This window comes from Carettochelys insculpta, chromosome 2 (genome assembly GCF_033958435.1).
Source record: "Carettochelys insculpta isolate YL-2023 chromosome 2, ASM3395843v1, whole genome shotgun sequence".
Classification (NCBI taxonomy): domain Eukaryota; kingdom Metazoa; phylum Chordata; order Testudines; family Carettochelyidae; genus Carettochelys; species Carettochelys insculpta.
In genome coordinates, this window is record NC_134138.1 from 201,322,259 (window position 1) to 201,341,156 (window position 18,898).

The following is an 18,898-nucleotide window of genomic DNA, read 5'->3' on the forward strand; positions in this document are numbered from 1 at the left end:
AATATCTCTAGTGATCTATGCTTAACTTCTTCATGCCATAAGTGTATTTAGGTTTGAAAACCATTTAGTTTGTCCTTGCATGTTATAATGTTTCTTTAGGGTCTTGCATCTTGCGATTTAACTCATTGAGATGTTCAAAAACATCAGCCATGTATGAGAGTTTGGCCAGCCAGAGATTGTTTAAACAATTTATAAAATTCAATTAGATTAATTAGGAATTGCTGAAGTTCCTTTCTGAGTTTGAAAAAGCAAGAACTTTTTTTTGGGAAAGCCAGCATTCTTCTGTGTGGAAAAAGTAGAGAATGATGTTTGGCACACATCTCTTTGCAAAGACTGTTATTCAGATGAGAATTGAGAGCTTTTGATTAGATCATGTTAACAATTTTCACATACTCAATCAATACTGATGTGAGTTCATCTGGCAAACTCTTGGCCATAAGCGTTTCATGAGGGAGAAAGCAATGAGTGACTTGAACTGATGCATTTTGTTTTCGGATGTTTGAAGTAGAACCTTTGACATTTCTGGTCGTTACAGCAGTACCATCAGTGCAAACACTTTTACAGTTTTTCCATTCAATTCCATTATTTTTCATTAATTCATCTGTAACTCAAAAAATTTCATCCCCAGTTGTTCACTCAGGTAGTTCTTTAAAAAGAAAAAGGTTCTTCTATGCAGCCCTTGTCAACGAAACACACCGTACTCATTAGATGAGCTTTGTTTTTGATGTCAGTTGATCCATCAATTTGTAGAGAAGAATTTTCAGTAACTTTTAATTTTCCAATAAGCATTGTTAATAAATTGTCAGATATTTCATAAATACATCTTTTGACAGTATCAGCTGAAAGTGGTACTTTGCTCACCGCCTTTGCTGCTTCAGATCTTAGCATATGTCTTACAGTTACTCTGCATGCAGGTAATATCAGTGTTTCCCCAATAGTATGCACTTTATTGGTGTGAACAGTTAGCTTCATGATGTGGAAACTAGTGTCTAATGCGTGGTCAGAAACTTTCACTGAGTCCATCATAAACTTGCTCCGTTTCAAGTTTTGATTTTGAAGCCACTTGGAAAAAATTGATGCCCTTGTTTGCGTAGTCTGGATGTTTCAAGAAAGGGTGGTGGATTAATTTGCTGGGTACCATAGTTTCATTCAAAAGTTTCTCTCTAAAATGAGACACTCTGGTATCAGAGACATAGCATTACCACACCATGAAAAGACAAAGGCTAGGTACTCTTTCTTTTACTGCATATTTGCTGGTTTTGCTATTTTGAGCTGCACTGTTACAGAGTTCATGGTTACTTGGCATATTCATATGTTCTCGGCGTAAAAACTTATCCAAGTTTTAAAAATTAGCATCTGTAAGTACTATACCTACAAGACAAATACACCCATGCACAACCTTCATATATTTTCAAACAACTGGTGACATGGCATATGCGTGGTGAACAAGGGCAAGCATTGTGTGCATGGTGCTATCTCATTCCCACCTACAGCGTGCGGAAGAGGTGGAGACAGCACTATCGAATATGGCCAAAATGGATGTTAGCCAACACATCATGCGGTGTTGCTAAACTTAATTATTTGTTCAATTTTAAATATTTTTTTTTAAAAATTTGATGGCACTCTGGTTGCGGAGCATTGTCTTAAAAGACAAGAAACACACAGTAGGGGAAAGAAATATTAGAAAACAGAAAATGCAGCTTGTGTCTCTGCTGTTGATTCACGTGTAACCTTACTGCTAGAGAAACGCAGGCACTTTACATTGTCTTAACAGCCATGCTGAGAGCTGGCAAACTTGTAGCAGCATTGGGCTATGTAGAGTGTCACTTTTAGTTGTCAAGTTCTTACAGGCTGTATCAGGGTAGAGTGGTCATATGTGCTGGAGTGAGATCAGCTAGACAGCCACTGTAGGGCTGTGTAGCTGTCCCTTCCTGTCAGCCTCTAAAGGAGGCCATGCTGCCTCCCCATCAGGCATCTATAAAGGTGATTTCAAAAAGGGAGAATTTAGCAGAGCAGTAAGGTAGTCTGTGTGGCACAGGCCCTCAGTCAGGGTGGGGCAGCAAATATTTAGAAGACTCGGGCATAGGCAAGCATTAAAGTAGCCTAGGGATCAATCATGGGTGGTAGACAAATACAGGCCTTCTGGCCTAAGGTGGGAAGCTGCTGTCTTAACTGAGTGGCAGGGATAGGAGGGGCCCACCAACTCCACCACATCCCAGCCCTGGTCCCCAGCAATGGAGAGTGGTCTACTCCTAGGTCAGTGGGAATCTGTCTGAAACATGCTGACCTAGCATCAAGTCAGCACTTAACTAGAAGGTAACTGAGGTCTTCTGGGCTGCTTCCTATCTTCCCAGGATTCATTACTTTTGTAATGTAGGAATTGGCTATTTCCTCAGAGAGTTCTGGCTAGTCCTCAGACATCAGCTCCTCAGTGTCCTGCTTGGCTGGGAACTCTGGCCAATCCTCATATAGTGACCCCAACAGCTCCTGATGGTATTGGTCAGTTGGTGACCCAGGGAGTTCTAGTCAGTCCTCAGCGTGGCACACATTGTCTGCCAGTTCCCCCAGCAGGTGGGATGTGTCTGTCTTTCTTTGTCGCTTCAGGCCAAATGAGCTGCATGGTTTGCCTTTTGTATTTCCAATTCCTGTCCTACTACTCAGCTTTTGGAAGGATGCACAGGGGTTTCCTGGTTCTGCACACCAGGGAGTGTATAGGGTGGCCACAGGGTAGTGTGTACTACAATAAAATAGCTGTCAATTCGTAAGTTCACTAAATTCTTCATATCAGTTATCCAGTCTTAGCCAGTGCCATTTCCTCTTTTGGAAGAAGTCTTCCCCACGCTGTGGTGCCTCAGGGAAGATGTAGATTATTCATAAACATAACCTAACTTGTTTTGGATGTCTACATTTAAGGATGGCCCTGCTTCCAATCCTAAAGGTACACTGTTAAGGAAATACCATTGTTATGGGTCTGCAAACTTTACCATGAAGAAAATGAAAACTTATCTATACTTACCTAAAGATTTTTCTTGGAGTAGTAAGATCCACAGATGCCGACTACATGGGAGACAAATGGGTTATCCAGAATAGGGCTGAAAATCGACATCAGTGAATTTGGATTATTCATTGTTAGGTGTAATTTGCTATCCTCTTTAGTAGGTGAAATTGTTCTGCTTCCTCAAAGTATATTAGGCACAATCTGTTTGAATTATCTTGTCTCTGGAAGTTCTCTCACCTGGAAGGAACTTTGAGAGTATGGGGCATTCTTATGTTGCCAGTGACTGTCAGATCTGGTTCTGCCCCCAAACTGCAAATAGACCCCCCCCCCCATTATGATGGATATATGTCACTTATTGCTCAAAGACAGGAAATTATCAGGTAAGTAGAGATTCATTTTCATACTATTTTAACTATAACCAAGGAAGGAAGCAACTAACTTACTTTTCTGCACTTGCTGAAAATGTTCATGCTTCCGTGCAATACACTGGTTAACAGTGTTCAGTGTATATTGTTGGAATCAGTTGTAAGGTAGAACAATTATTTGGGGCTCAGGAGTATGCCATTTGAAATATCAAATATTCTTCATTTTAGTGTAACTGGTACATTAGAAAATCATAACATTTGCTTTTCAGAAGGAGCTTTATAAGCCCTACAGATTTCATCTGTGGCAGGGAAGATATAGCAGTACCTAGAAAAGGGGTTAATTCAAACACAGCCGTCCCAACCTTTTCAATTTAATAATAAAGTTTTAAACAAGTGTTTCAAAGGTCCTTCTTCCACCAAACCACATTTCACTCCTGGGTACCTAGTTGCTTTCTCTTTGCTTTGATATAACTGTGGACAAGATGACATCATCTTACACTAAAGCAGCATGGGGGGCGGGGGGATTGCTCTTCTTCTCCTTAAATTTAGAGTGAAAATTTGTTTTGCTTTAATTACTGAAGAAATTATCTAGTGTTTTATAGTTAACATATGACATAAGAAGCACTTGTTTTGTTAATTTTTTTCTTTTACTATTTAGCAATGATTCTAAGTATGTAGAATTTATGAGCAGTGAACTTCAATTAGGACTGCAACTGCCTTCGCTGCAAGTAAATGCCTACCAGGAAGACACAATACTGAAACCCTGGATCAATGGTATTTTACTCTGAATTAGTAAAATACGTATTTTTTGCATTTTTTAATGTATTTCATATAGACTTATTTAAGAATGTTAAATAAGGTATTTATTGCCAAGAATAATTGTATGTCTTGTGAAAAATGTCTTTTTGGTATTTTTTTCCACTTCCTTCCGCCCCTGTTCACTCTATATCAGATAAATTCAACAGAGATATAGTTTGATAGTTAATTGGATAATTTCATGGATTCATTTCAATACTTGAAACTCAATTCAGTCATCAGGAGGAGAAGTGCAAGCTCACATCTCTCATTGTCAAAATTTTAGACTTAATTTAAAAAAAAAATTGCAGTACTTACTTATGTTAAAAGATAATTCCAGAAAGGGTCATAGTTTTAAGATTATAAAAATTTCTCACTCTAGTGTCAGAGAGGTAGCCATGTTAGTCTGTAGCTTCGAGAATAACAAGAAGGCTTGTGGCACCTTATAGACTAACAGATATTTTGGAGCATAAGCTTTCTGATGAAGCAGGTTTTTGCCCATGAAAGTTCATGCTCCAAAATATCTGTCAGTCTATAAGGTGCCACGAGACTCTCTGTAGGAGAGAGCTTGAGGGAAAGGTTTGGTTGATAAGTTTTTTAGAGTTTGTCCAAATAGATAGTGATGGTGAATATTTCCTTACTGTAAAGTGTTTCTTTTGTATAGCCATGTTCACAGAGTTGAAAAGTGCTCTCCTTCAGAAATTGAGAAGATGAACTGTGGAGGAGAAAGGGACAGTTTGGTGCATTTCATAATCTGAGTACTGTTCTTTTGCATCTACTTAGTCTTATCTACCAATGGACATGGTGTGGTTCAAACTGAGGTGTAAATCTAAAGCACTTGGGGCATTAAGTAGGCATGTGGACCCTCCTTGAACTTTTAGCAGACAGCAGCAGGCACCACATGGCAATTTAGTGCATGGCAGACCGAAGTGTTGTAGCTGTACTTACTCAGGCTTTGTGCACATTAAATCTCTGTGTTACTGTGCAGTAAGAGTTATAATCTGATACAGTGATACAACATAATTTAAAAGTTAAAGTTTTTGATTGCACAATGTCAGTGTCTTTTTCCTGGGAACACGCAAGTTCTTTCATTTTCTATCCAAATAGTCACTGGGCAAGTTGAAGCCACGTGATAACTTTTGGGAGGCAGTCTGATTACAGATGGTAGTCAGAGGTCTAAGAACTTAAATAGAATAGAATTTGTCACCTCTACTCTGTTGCATATCCTGACGACCATCAACTGGTTTCTGAACAACCTATTTTCTAGGTTATCATGGCCCAGATTTTTATAGAAATTTAGGTGTTGCTGTACCCAGAATTGCAATGCTTATCTGATTTTGGAGGGTAACTCATTTTTAAAGTGCCTGAATCTGTCTTGGAAAGGAGAGTTAGGCTCCCAAATTAGTTAACCTTTGCATTGCTGAGTGCCCAAATACCTTTGAAAATCTGGCCTTGTGTTTGATTTTGTCAATTATTTGGAATAAGAAAAATATTTTAAAAAGTGACTAGTGTTTTTGGGTGCCATACTTGAGACACCACAAATGTTTTGATTTTCAGAAATTTCTGACCACCTGCCCTTTGAAAATCATTCACTTAGAGTCAAGTTGATCGTCCAACAGTTGTCACTGAAAAACACTAATCGTTTGAAAATCTTGGTGGTTTATTTTAAAATTGCATTAACACTATTATTCAAAGGAAAGTTTAATGCTTCATAGTGTGGGTGGCTTGTACATGACTTGTGTAGATAAATATTTATGTGAGTCATTCTAAAATTTCATGTTTTCATGGTGACAATATTTATAGCTGATCAGTTTTCCTACTACAGTGTAAAAAGTAAACCTGAAATGTCATTACAGGAAAGTGATAATGAGTCGTCATAAGGGTTTTAGAAGTGTAAAGAAAACTAAGATTAAAGACTTATATATTACCCATTTTATTACACAGTCCATTAAATAAACTTGTTCTCAACCTTAGATTTCAGATATTCAGGAAGAAGCTCTCTTCCGCCATTGCCAAATTCAGACTGTTATGAACCATGGAAAATGGACAAAAACGTAGTGGTAAGTTGCTAACACTTAATGAATTCATAATATTGTTTTTTTTTCATTATGGACAGTCAAACAGTTTGTCATTAAAATATGTAGATGATACCAGCCAAAATGTCAAACATCTTAAAAGTGGTGTAATTTTGTGAATAAATATAATGAATAAAGGGCATAATCTGTCAAAAACAGCTGTTTAAAATGCAGCCATGTTGGCTTCTGCTGCACTAGAGAAACAAAATAAAGTAGTGGTTTTTGCCATGGGGAGGAACAGTAGTTTATTATTTTAAGGGTTATCAGAGATTGCAGTTTTTGTTGTATTAGACCTGGAATATCATTTCAGCTCAGTCACTGACCTGCTGTGTGACCTTGGGCAAGTCATTTTAACTCTCTGTGCTCATAGCTTTTCCCCCTTGTCCATTTTCCTTATTTAGATTATAAGCTCTTTGGGGAGAAGAATTATGTGGGGGAAGGGATGTGTACAGTGCCTAAAAGTCTCATTTTTAAAATATTTTCATCAGTTTGTTACACTTTAAAATATAATTAGTGTCTAACTTATTTTAACATGCAATTACACTTTTCTAATAAAAGATGGAAAGGAGAAATAATATTACTTTGAGTGATTGTCCCTATGTTTTCTCCACATGTGGGTATGCCTGCATGTCATGTGCCTGAGTCTGGAGATTTTTATTAAACAGGGGCTATTGGTTCACACATGCATGGTTTTCCTTATGGTAGACCAGCATCTCTGTCTTTCCTCCTTAACATCATGTAGTCTCTCAGCATCTGCTGTGTCCACGTCTTCTTTGACTGCTTCAGTCAGTACATATACTGTAAATAGTATCATTACTTTGTTCTTGGGCTCTTTTGGTCTTAAGTACTAGTGTCATTGTTTTTCCTCTGTCCAGGACAAAGTCTTCCTAGGAGGCTAGGATTATAAGTAGGGTTCAATAATCATGTTTCCTTTCCAGTGAGTGATGAATGCTGCACTTACTGCATAGTGGAAATGCAAGCCTCACTTAAGTGCCATTCCTTCCCTCATAGAACTTGTGAAGGTCAAGAGCTAACACTTTAAAAAACGCATCTGATGGAGACACCTCCGTGCATGTCAGCGTCAATCAACTGACAGTGCACCACCCTAAAGAGTTGTTTAAATTATCCATACCCAAGGAGAAGGCTTTTCATGAGTTTAAGATGAGACAATCTGCCCTTTTTTTTTTGCAAATCGGCCCCAGAGAAAAGAGATTCCTCCCCAATTGTTTCAAAGTTGGTTGAATCCCCATGCACTGCTCCTGAAGATTAAGGCCTGAGTAAACCTGAAATAGGGGAAAGTGGTACAAAGGAGCATAGTTTAATTAATTTCTATACCAATTCCACCATGCAAATTGAAAGACAAACAGCCCTCATTATTCCTGTCAGTGTCCAGATCAAAATGCCAATGGCATCATAGCCATGGAGGGCTTTGACTTATCTTTCCTTCTTGGACTGAGACATTAATCAATGGATCTCATCTTCTGTGACAACACTGGTGAGCAATTAAACCAATATTTGAGTGGCAGAGCCGATTACAGATGTCACACAAAAACCTGCCGACTGCACACATTGTATATTCTTTTCGGATCATATGCTTTTCTTGTAGTGCCTGGATATGCTCATTCTCAAAGCAGTTAAGAGCCTGTACAGTGGTTTGCTGCCAGGACAATCTGTGTTGAACTCTAGAGTTTCCAGATCATTGGGAAATACGCCACATGATTTCATGGTGGCCTTTAAGATGTTTTTATAGCACTTATACTGACCACCAATACAGCACCTTCCATGAGCAAGCTATCTATAGAAGAACATCTTTGGTATCTGTGTATCATCCATCCTCATAACATGACCAGTCCAGTGAAGCTTTTTGTTCATAAGTATTGCTTCCATGCCCGTGACAGCACACAGCTTAAGATCCTCCAAGTTAGGAATTTTGTCCCACCACTTAATTTGGGCAATCTTCCTCAGGAAGAACATATGGAACTGATTGAGTTTCAAAACATGGTGGTGTTATATTGTCTGTGACTCGGAGCTATACAGCAGGATATTCCAGTCAACTGCCTGATAAACTTCTACCTTGGTATGAAGTTTAATACCATCGTCAGGGGTCTGCAACCAAAACAGTGACAATAGCCGTTTTTTCAAATTCAGTTACAAATACCTCAAGCCACAATGCACATGGATATGAGACAGACCTTAATAAATATATAAAAAATAAGTCAAACTGTACTTTTTGTTACCCCCGTTTTAAGGCCTATGTGCATACAATGATTTTTACCAATTAGAAAGTTAAATTATCCCCATTCAGCAGCTTTACCCCCACGTCCTGCAAACCCACTCCACCCATCTTCAGGCTTAACCCCTTCACCCCCAAACTGCCATCCCAGCCACAGGTTTAAACCCTTCAGCCTCAAACCATCCCCCCAACTCCAGGTTTAGCCCCTTCAGCTGCAAACCACCATCCCAACCCCAGGATTTACCTGGCTCAGCTGAGGAGCTTTGCACACGACTGCTGTTCCCCCACCACTGTCTTCTCCGCATGGCTACACAGCTACATCAGGGCAGGCTTGGACGTCCCTCCCCTTAGCTCTCCTGTTGGCTGACCTTGCCCTGGCTTCATCTTCTAGGGCTCCCTGCGCTGCTGGCTTGTCCTGACCCCAGCTGACTGCTCCGTGGCTTTGGAGGCTGCTGTTGCTTAAATAAAAAAACTAAGCAGCAGCAGCCTCCAGATCTGCATGTGGAGTCAACAGCAGCACTGCTTGGAGCCACAAGTGACTCCTTAAACAGCCACATGTGAGTCTGAGTGTACAAAAGTAACTTTTAGTGAAAGTGGCAGAAAAGTCATATCGCGTAAGCTTGGGAAAATACCACACCCAGAGTTCATAACCAATCCTCAAGTAACTGTCCCAGCTCATATGGATTGAGCAGTGTCCTTGGCCTCTCAGGCTCAGCAGTCCAATACTGTAACCAGCCAATCCACACGCCCAAACTTTCTTCGTAACCCACTTTCAAATGCCTCACCTGCAACTCGGTCCAGTCCGTGCAGGCCCTGACACATCACCCCGACTCATTCCCTCATTGAACCTGAGGCAATTCCACCTTTACGCTGGTCCAGTGTTCCACTTGCTCCCTGCCAGCTGCCCCACTGGCCGGCTGCTGGCTGCACCTGCCTTCTGTCCGCAGACCCTCCTACCAGCTGGACGCTGGTCACACCTGCCGTCCATCCGCTATTCCTCCTACCAGCCAGCCGCTGGTTGCACCTGCCATCCATTCACTGCTTCGCCTACCAGGCGGCCATCCACTGCTGTCTTGTGGATTTTGCTGTAGGCAAAACCCTGTGATTCCAGCTCTCAGTGATTTCAGCTCTGGGCCTAGCCACCGCATCGCAGTATCCGCAAAGGTGGGTTCTCACAGAATAACTATAGACCCATCTTTAGGTCTCCCTGTGAACAGTGGGGGGGAGGGGGGAGAGAACTAGTCAAACCAGTCTTACAGCTGTATAGCCAAAATGCTTCCAGCCCGCTGGTTCAACCACTATGCCTTCCCCCTTTTTTCTTGACAACGCTTTGAGGGGAGGGAGCCCTCTGCAATCCATATCGTACACAGTAGTGATGACTGCCCCGTACCTCACAAAACTTCAAGCATTGTTGAGACTCCACATTTCTTATGCTGGGTGATAGCATAAATTGTGACTTTACAACAACATGTTTACAAAAAACAAAACCTCATTGCTTTGCCTGCTCCCGTTAGGCTTTGTTACAGGGCATTTCATATGCACACCTTTATATTTTCATGCAAATGATCTCTGCAGGACACATTCCCCAATGCCTTCAGCAGTATTGAGCTCCTGCTGCCACATTTCTTACACTTGTAATGCAGAGATGTTGGATTTGAAGGACAAGATCCCTCAGGAAGAGAGCTCAGTTTCAGTCCTTAATTAATGAAAGATCAGTGGCCAAAATCTCTCTCCATAGTAGATGCTGCAGACATGAGAAGAGATTCTTGGCTACAAACCTTAGGCTTCCTTAGAAAGGTTAAAATAACATTCAGAATCTGCCCCTTGAGACCATTAACTTACTAAATGAAAAGATGGATTAATTTCTGTACTAGTGTTCCCTGTAAGTTGTGTTTGTGTGACCACTCAGTAGAGATTCAGATGTTGCACAGCTGATGAGCAGAGACAACACTCATACCTAGTTTTTTTGTTCTAATTCTGATGCACATTTGCACAGCCTTGGGGTACATAATGTATTCCACACGTATTAAAAAGATGAGAGAAAACATAGGTCTCCACTCTCTCAAGGATTCACACACAGTGCTTTGTTCTGTGGGTATCTGTGTCTGTCTGCTCAAAAGAGAAGACATCTCAAGTACAGGCATGGGTCAACACCACCTCCACAACCATTTTACTGCCAACTTTCCCCAGAACCCTTACAGAAAGTACAAAGATAAATGGCACAAAGGCCCAAATACACAGCTTCTGTGACACTTCACTCTAACCCACATATAGGTAACTTTTGATGGGATTGTCAAGACTTTTTATTAATGCCATGTCATCCTTTCACTCAGTTTTCGAAGAACAATTTGCTTCAAACTGGAGGACTGTAACAACAAACAACTGGAAATTATTCATTACAGTTTTCTAAGTTTGTCCATCCCAACCCACAAACTTCTTTCCCAGTTCCTTTTTTGGGATCAATCTCATAAGCAAAGTTTGTGTCAGGAAGTAGACTCCCTTCTTCAGCAGTGAGCCATGCAAAGAGTTCCACGTCAGCATCAAGAGAGAGAACACTACTCAACATACTTGTTAGTCTCCAAAGAGGGTAGAAGATGTAGATTTATTCTTGATTTATGCTAGCTAAATTTATTCATCTGAAATGTCATGCAGTCACAAATGGCATCAATAATTCCCTCTGAAAGAAGGCATGTGTTTTGTGGTTGTTGACATAAAAGATGTGTACTTTTCACATTACCACTGACCAATTGCGCAGAAGCTCACTCAGATTCCTCCTTGGTCAAGACCATTACCAATTGAGTCCTTCCATTCAGGCTGTGGCATCAAGGGTCTTTATAAAAGTCTTTTCACTGGTGGCAGCATGGATGAGAAGGAATGGGTTTTACTGTCTTGATAATCCAACTACAAACAGGCAGATCATACAAGAAAGTCCAGTTGGCAACCCGATGACTCCTCCATCTTCATCCTTCCCTGGGACTTTTTGTCAGTCATGAAAAGTCCACTTTGAACCCCCCACGAGGTACATAGCTTTCATAGGAGCAACCTTGTACCTTTCAGTCACAACTGTCTGTCAAGAGATTCCATGCCAGGAGCAGGTCACCCAGAGACATCAGTCAGAACTTGCTTTTTCCTCCTATCACTTGTGCACATATGATGCCATGTGCCAGGTGCTATCCCTGTTGCCTGCAAACCTGGCTTTAATCTGTCTGCTCATCAGAAGAAATCAACATCTATATCAAGTAACAGTTCCTTCCGTGGCTTTGGCCTCTCACATCTCTTGGACAAAGCAAGAGAGAGTTCAGCTGTTGACTTTTCGGTTCTTCTTCAAACCTGCATTTTTCCTTTTGAGCACTGCAATATAATTTATCTCCAGATTCTACTAGGATCCCTGCTGTTTTAGAGACTCTACTTACTGTTTACACTTGGGCTCTATTTTCCAGAAGAAAGGTCTCTCTTCACCCCTCCCTGCCCTCAACCCAAAGTCACCTCTAAAGTAATGTCAGAGTATCGTATGTCAGGCTAGCCACCTATCACTATATTTTGTGAAAGTGTATGCCTCTGATTGGCAGAGAAGTCTTCGTTCTGTAGACATTTCAAGAGCACTGGCATTTTATCTGCAGACAATGAAAGCAGTTATATATCCAGATGTCTTGTTGCTGTAGCTGGGAGAGCAACAGGTCTAGCTTTATCTGCACAGAGATTTTCTAAATGGATCTCATTGCCCTTTGTTACCCACTGGCTCATATCCCTTCCGTAGAGAGGATGAGGATCCATTCAACCAGAGCCCAGGCAACCATTGTTGCATATCTGCAAGACATAACTTTTCCAGAGCTATGTAGGGCAACTGCTCCTTACCATCAAAAAATGTCATATATGTTTTAGTAGAAGATTGAAACAGATTCATCTATAGGAACAACAGTATTAGGCAACCATCACTTCTGAATTCTTTCATCCTCCCTCTGTTTGACTACTGCTTGCTAATCTCCCATATTTAGAGTACAGATAGGAACCATCAGTTGATGAATACATGGAGGTAACAGGTGGTTCTTTAAGCTGTGGGGTTCCTATCTATTTTACACTATCCCATGTCTCTTCTGTTGCACATCATAATTAAATTTGTGCTAAGAGAAGAAACTGGAACAGTGACAGTCCTCACTGGTGTACTATCCCAGTCTCCAGCATGATGCACACAGGGATTCCACACATCTCAAAACACCTCCAGTTATAGGCAATCAACCCTCTGTTTACCTGATTTTTAGGTTTCCCATCTGATCCAGCAGAACCTTGGGTTGATTGAGTTGCCACGTAAATACTGCAGATTGTATTTCAACACACTGCGTGGCTGTGAGAGAATGGAATGTTGGTTTTGGCATGTTCCTGAACAAGGAGATGAAAAGGTAAAAGGGGTTTGCTTGAGGGGAGGGAATCCTCAGGTTGAACACTTCCTATTTTCACAACATATTTTGTATTTAATTGAGTTCAGTGTTTATTACTTTTGAAGCTGAGAAATCCAAAGTGGGAACCCAGAAGAACAGTTCCTTCCAGGTGCTTTTAACTGTTCTTTAAAAAGATGTTGCCTAGAGAGACTGTAGGATTGGAGTTGGTGGATTTCCAAGAGTATAGAAATCAGTAAAATCTTACAGAATTATGTGTACTAGCCCATTCTCTGTACTATTTAATGATGTATTAATGGGAATGCCTCAGTAAACCCAAAAGGGCAGATAAGCAAACCCAGAAATTGTGTGTGCTCCTAAGGTGCAAGGCCACCTGCATTGTCGCCCTCCAAAAGGTAGATGTGGCAATGAAATCTTTGTTTAAAGATGATATTCTCTTCAGAGAACTGGCAGACTAAGTAGAACAGACCTTGTGTCCCAGCTATTAAGCGTGTTTGGCAGGTTCTCAGGTATTAGCAATTTCACCCCAGCTTATGTGAGTCACCATGACCTGTAGTGATTCTGTATTTCAAGATGTTGGAAAAAATGACAAAATATTTAAAATCTATCCTCTGTAAGATCTCTTTAGTGGCAACATTATATCAAGTTTATTGTTTTGCACATGCCCCCAGGGAGGTACTTGTGGAAATATGAGTTGACGGCTCATAAAGCAGCCTAGTGCTTCATGGTTGTATCAGAGTATACTGATGGGAACACTAGTGGACCAGTGCAAAAGAAGTTCTTACGTCCAAAACCAAATCTTTTTTGAATTGTCATGCAACTTACACCAATGGTTCAATTATGTAGATATTCTGTTTCTGACAGTAACCAGTACCAAAAGCTTCAAAGATTAAGGAGTGGGGGGAGAAGAATTCATAAGGGAAGCTACTTGCTAACTTCTATTAAATTAGGTAGTGAATGCTTTATGGTCTGAAACAATTATTTATATCTTTTATGTGTTTTGTATTTGATGCAATCTGCATGGCATAAATACAATAGCCCTACGTTTTCCAGAAACCAGTAACTACATGTCAGACTTCTTAAGCAAATAGTCCTTCACCAAACCACAACTGACCGTTGCAGAAATCCCTTCGCAATATCACTAATGTGGAAACTGGTGATAGACTTGTTTACCACCATGAGCAATGCCAAGTGTTCAAATTTCTGTTCTGAAGGAGGCAAGAACCCAGGATCTTTGCCAACTGCCTTCCTTCCAGAATAGGATCAGGGCCTCTTTTACACCTTCCCACTGATTTGGTGCTAATCCCCAGAACGATTGGTAAAGCCAGAGACGACCCAGCCACACTCATTCTCTCAGCTCCCTATTTCGTTGAGGCAGTTCTGGTTGACAGATTAGTTGCAGATGTGTACTGAACCGCCCATCAGCTTGCCCAGACCTGTTGTTGCAGGATTGGGGTCAAGTGTTACTTCCATACATAAAGTTGCTGCATCTTATAGACTGGTTGTAGACTTTTGAGTATTTTTGGAAAGGGATTGCCTCTCACACGTTGTGTCCTGTTCTGTGCCAGGATTTCATCAACCTACAAAAGAGACTGAGTCCCCCAAATGGAAAAGATTCTCTATATGGATGGTCCGATATGACCTAGACCTAGTATTGCATGTCCCAATACTATAGATTCTTGACTATTGGCTACAATTAAAACATTCTGAACTTTCTCAACCTGGGTCCATTTGGCAGCAATATTAGCAAATCATCTCCACACAACCATTCTCAGTCTCATATCTGCTGGTTTCCAGATTCCTTAATGACACAATGCACTTACCTGACATTTAGAGAGCTTACTCAGGTAGGAGTGTGAACACCATCAAGCCATCTCAGGGTGTTCCATCTTACTCGCAGAATAGTATTTCTGGTGGGCATCAGAAGATGGGTAAGATTCAGGCACATTTGGTGGAACCCTGTGTCACTTCATAGAGACAAGTTTGCATGGAAACATAACAAATTTAATCCCCATGGTAGTCTCCAATTTCCACTGAAACCAATTAGTCAGCTTATCTGTGCTTTTTCCAAAGCCTCATTCCATATATGGCAACAAAAAGCTCCTCATTCTGAAAATATCCAGAATTCCTCATATGCTGACAACACAAAATCTTTCAGATTGTTCAGACATCTATTTGTGGGTATGTGTGCCTGCTCCAAAGTTCAGACTGTTTCATCACAAAGTTTTACAAAACAGATAATATGATGTATCTCTCCATCAAAGTGGCACTGTTGGTCTGTTTACACAGCGAGCTGGTATTTGAAATCTGCAAGGCCACTAAGTGGAGCAGACCACTCACATTTGTCAAATATGTGCTGAATTTAGCTCTGAGGTCGAATGCCAGATGAGGGGCAGGTGGAAGGGACCTTACTCCAATCCTTAATTGACCAATGCTATTGATAGTCCTCATCCCCAAAATCCTGTAGTGGATTCTGCTTGCCAGACACCAACAGTGGGATCCACATGGATGCATATTCAAAAAGATAAAAAAGTTACTTGTCCTTCCATAACTGTTAGTGTGAATCCTGTGTCCCACCCTTCATCCCTGATTTGAACTTCTCTTATTTCTGGCTTCAAATTACAAATCTGCTGAGGAAGGGTTGAGGCCCCCCTGCTATTTATGCTTTCACTTAAGAGTAAAAGGAGACACAGGCATATGCATGACCCCAGTGGACATTGGTACTTAAGAGATTCTGAGCTCACACACATGAGGTGTATGTCCATCTACATTGGGATCAACATTGGTTACAATAACTTGAAGAGCCAAAGGTTGGACATGAAATAGTGAATTATGAAGACTACTGCTTGTCTGGCTCTGACAACGAGCAGCAAAACTACTCTTGTGCATTGTCTTGAAAGATGTTGAGTTCATCACAACTCAACACACAAAAAGTACTGCCTCCTTGTTTCTGTCTACCTTAGGTTACCAATATGGCCTCCATTAGTGTAGCATCTGAGCATATCACAATCTTTACTGTAATTTGTCTTCACAACACCCTTATGAATAAGAAAAGCACAATTCTCATTTATTATACAGGAATTTGAAATATGGATAGTAGTCTTCTTTATGTGCTAGTCCAGGGGAAAGCAACCACGATAGCAAGAATAGCCATTCCCCCCGGCCCTTTTTTTTCAAATTCAGTAAAAATTCAATTCAAAAGCAACAATGCATGTGAATATGAAACAGTCCTTAACGTCAGACCATACTTTTTGTAACACCTATTTTAAGAACAGCATGCAAAATGATTTGTAGTGCAATACATGTTGACTGAAGGATGTTCACAAACTTTTTACATACCCTTTCCTCACACTTTAAATGTGTATTTTGTACCACTGTCTTCCTGATTTTCACTCCTGAACCATCTTTGTCTGGAGGACACTAGATTCTGAACAACTTCATTTTTGTTTTTGAAATCACTGTACAACTGTTTTGATACTTTGATAAAGTACTCATATCTATTCACCATCTGTGAACGGCTTTCCTCATTTCACAATATCTTGAGGTATCACATAACTAGCCACAATTATGCTACATGGTGATTTCACCCGTTTAGTAAATGTGTTCTTATTTTGCTCTGCTTTGCGTAGCAGCTCCTCCACAGGTTTTTTTTCTGGCATCTCCAGCTGGATATTATTCAGCAAAAGGAGTGTGCATTTTTGAGAAAATGCCTCGAGGTTGCATTTTTTGTTGTTGGTGTATTTTTCATTGCAAATGAGACATAAATGAAGCCCAGTCAAACTCGATATAAATACGAAGAATTGGGTCCATTTAGCTTGAAATTCTCTGTATTCATCTTAGATTTTCCTTGTTTTTGAAGCCATTCCAATCCCCCTCTAATTATGTCAATTTTACTTCACCTTTAATTTTTCTTTCTTAAAATGCATTTTGCCTGTACCCACAGGAATGCTGCAGGTTTCTTTTCAAAATCAAAACTGTATTAACAACATGATCAAAACACAGATATAGTATCGTATTCCACAATGCACTGCACATATTAAAGGGAGAGTTAGCCAACATTTTAAGATCACGTATCTTTTGCTATTTGGGTATGAGTTGTTTGTTGTTGGGCTTTCAGATGTTCTCTGTTTATCCAGAATAATCAGGAGCAATTATGGTGTCGGGAGCCACAGGTTGCACACTCCTGTGCTAGTCAAATGGCAAAATCTGATTCTTCTGCAGACACAAGTATGCGGAAGGCCTGAATGTATATTCGGATTTGTGGCCAGGAGAGCTATCCCATGCCAGCCCTTTGAAGCTTTGATCTTCATCCTGACCCAGTTGTCCTTTAGTTGTCCTTTCTGTTTAGTTGGATCCTGAGTCCAGTGGTTCTTCCCACAAGGCTGGGGAAAGGGTCTTTAGATGCGGGCAGGTTTGCATCTATGCGCCTCCCAGAGTTTCCAATAAGGCCTTCTGTTAGGGCCCCCAACAACCAGAAATCTACTGAAAAAGAAACATGATGGAGCTTACGCAGTAGTGACAGCTCCAGGCTAGCTTCCCAGACCTTGGTTATAAGACCTATGCATTATCTCAGGAAGTTCTTTTCATCTTCCCTTGAAGAGAGTGTCTGTTGAGTTAGCGTTCTCTAAGACCATCAGATCTCATTTGACATCTTGGAATTTAAAAGAAAGCACTGAATGGAGGAAGAATATCTTCCATGGTCAAAAACATGTTTGTCATCAAAAAATTTCTCAGCATGTGGACTTCAACATTAACTATCAGAAAGCTACTGCATATAGTGCCATCCACTTTCCTGTCGGTGCTTCTGTTTAGGTACTTGATTGGGGTTTCATTGCTGTTTAAAATCCTGTTGCTACTTGTAATTAATATGGCCTTGAGGGGAGAGAAATGTGCCTGTCAGATACTTTCTTCACATGGTTAATTATCCACTGTGGAGAGAGAATCTTGGCTTCATTTGACCAGTTCCTTTTCTACAACATGTAATAGATACAGGATTAAGGTGTTTGTATAATATATTTAAAAAATTGGAACACGCAGTCTTATCAGTTACAATCCTAGAAGTTTTGTGTATGGCAGGGCTTCTGAATAGCTATTAGTGTATCTCTGGCAATAGATCTGGTGTGACCTGATGTTCAGTTGGAGAAAAGGGAAAGCCCACTGATGGAAACAGTGAACGTTGGCATTTAGAGGAGAAAAGAGACTAAACAAAAGAAAATTTCTTCTAATCTTAATAGCTTATAGTCACGAAGGACTTTTTTTTTCCTAATTTTTGTTTGTTGCCATAAAAGGAGGAGTTACTGTTAAGCTTCATTGGATACACTACATGTATGCCACCTGCTGCTGAGATGTTTTAGCTGCCAGGAACTTTGTTCTAAATATTTGTGTGTATTGATCAAATTATAAATAATGTATTGCTATCTGCTGAGAATAGGTATTACAAATAAATTCCTCTTTGTGCCCATCTGTTGTTTGTCCAGAAATTTCTATAATACATAAACTTAGCCTGCATGCCACTTTGGACTCTGGCATGAGTGGCATTTTTCCATTATAGTAACATAAGAATGTACAAATATGCACAACGTTTTTCTTGAAACATAAGATTTTCATTAGAAATGTGATTGTTGGTTGGCTCTGCCTTTTAGTCTAAGAACTGTTTCCTGATTTTTGCCTTAGTACACTTTTTATTCTTGCCCAGTAACTTCACTAAATCTTTATTTTGCTTCTGTTAAAATAAATGTCTCCTGCAGATAAGTGATGTTCTGTCCTTCCTATTTATGGTCATCTGTATCAATCAGTAAAACTTCAAATGCAAACACCGTGAATATAAACTAGGAAAACCTCAGTCTTATGCATTCTTCATTGAATCCCCATTCTAATGTAATGCCTCAAACTAAAATTCATATGTTGCTGCTGATTTTTTTTTTAATTTAGTGGATCATTGTATATATGTTGATAGGTGGTGATTCTTGGAGCTCTGCCATGCTAATCAGTTGTTCCCATATGAAACACAATCACATTGGCTTCATTTTTTATAGAAT

The 18,898-nt window shown here is 40.2% G+C and overlaps 1 protein-coding gene across 1 annotated transcript in view; it reads left to right on the forward strand.

Moving 5' to 3' along the window:
* Window positions 1-18,898, forward strand: part of TOPAZ1 (testis and ovary specific TOPAZ 1) — a 118,503-nt gene that overhangs the window by 29,832 nt on the left and 69,773 nt on the right. The window contains exons 6-8 of the mRNA XM_074988330.1: window positions 4,022-4,137; window positions 6,133-6,218; window positions 12,726-12,863. Of these exons, the coding sequence (XP_074844431.1) occupies window positions 4,022-4,137; window positions 6,133-6,218; window positions 12,726-12,863 (340 nt within the window). The remainder of the gene's footprint in view (window positions 1-4,021; window positions 4,138-6,132; window positions 6,219-12,725; window positions 12,864-18,898) is intronic.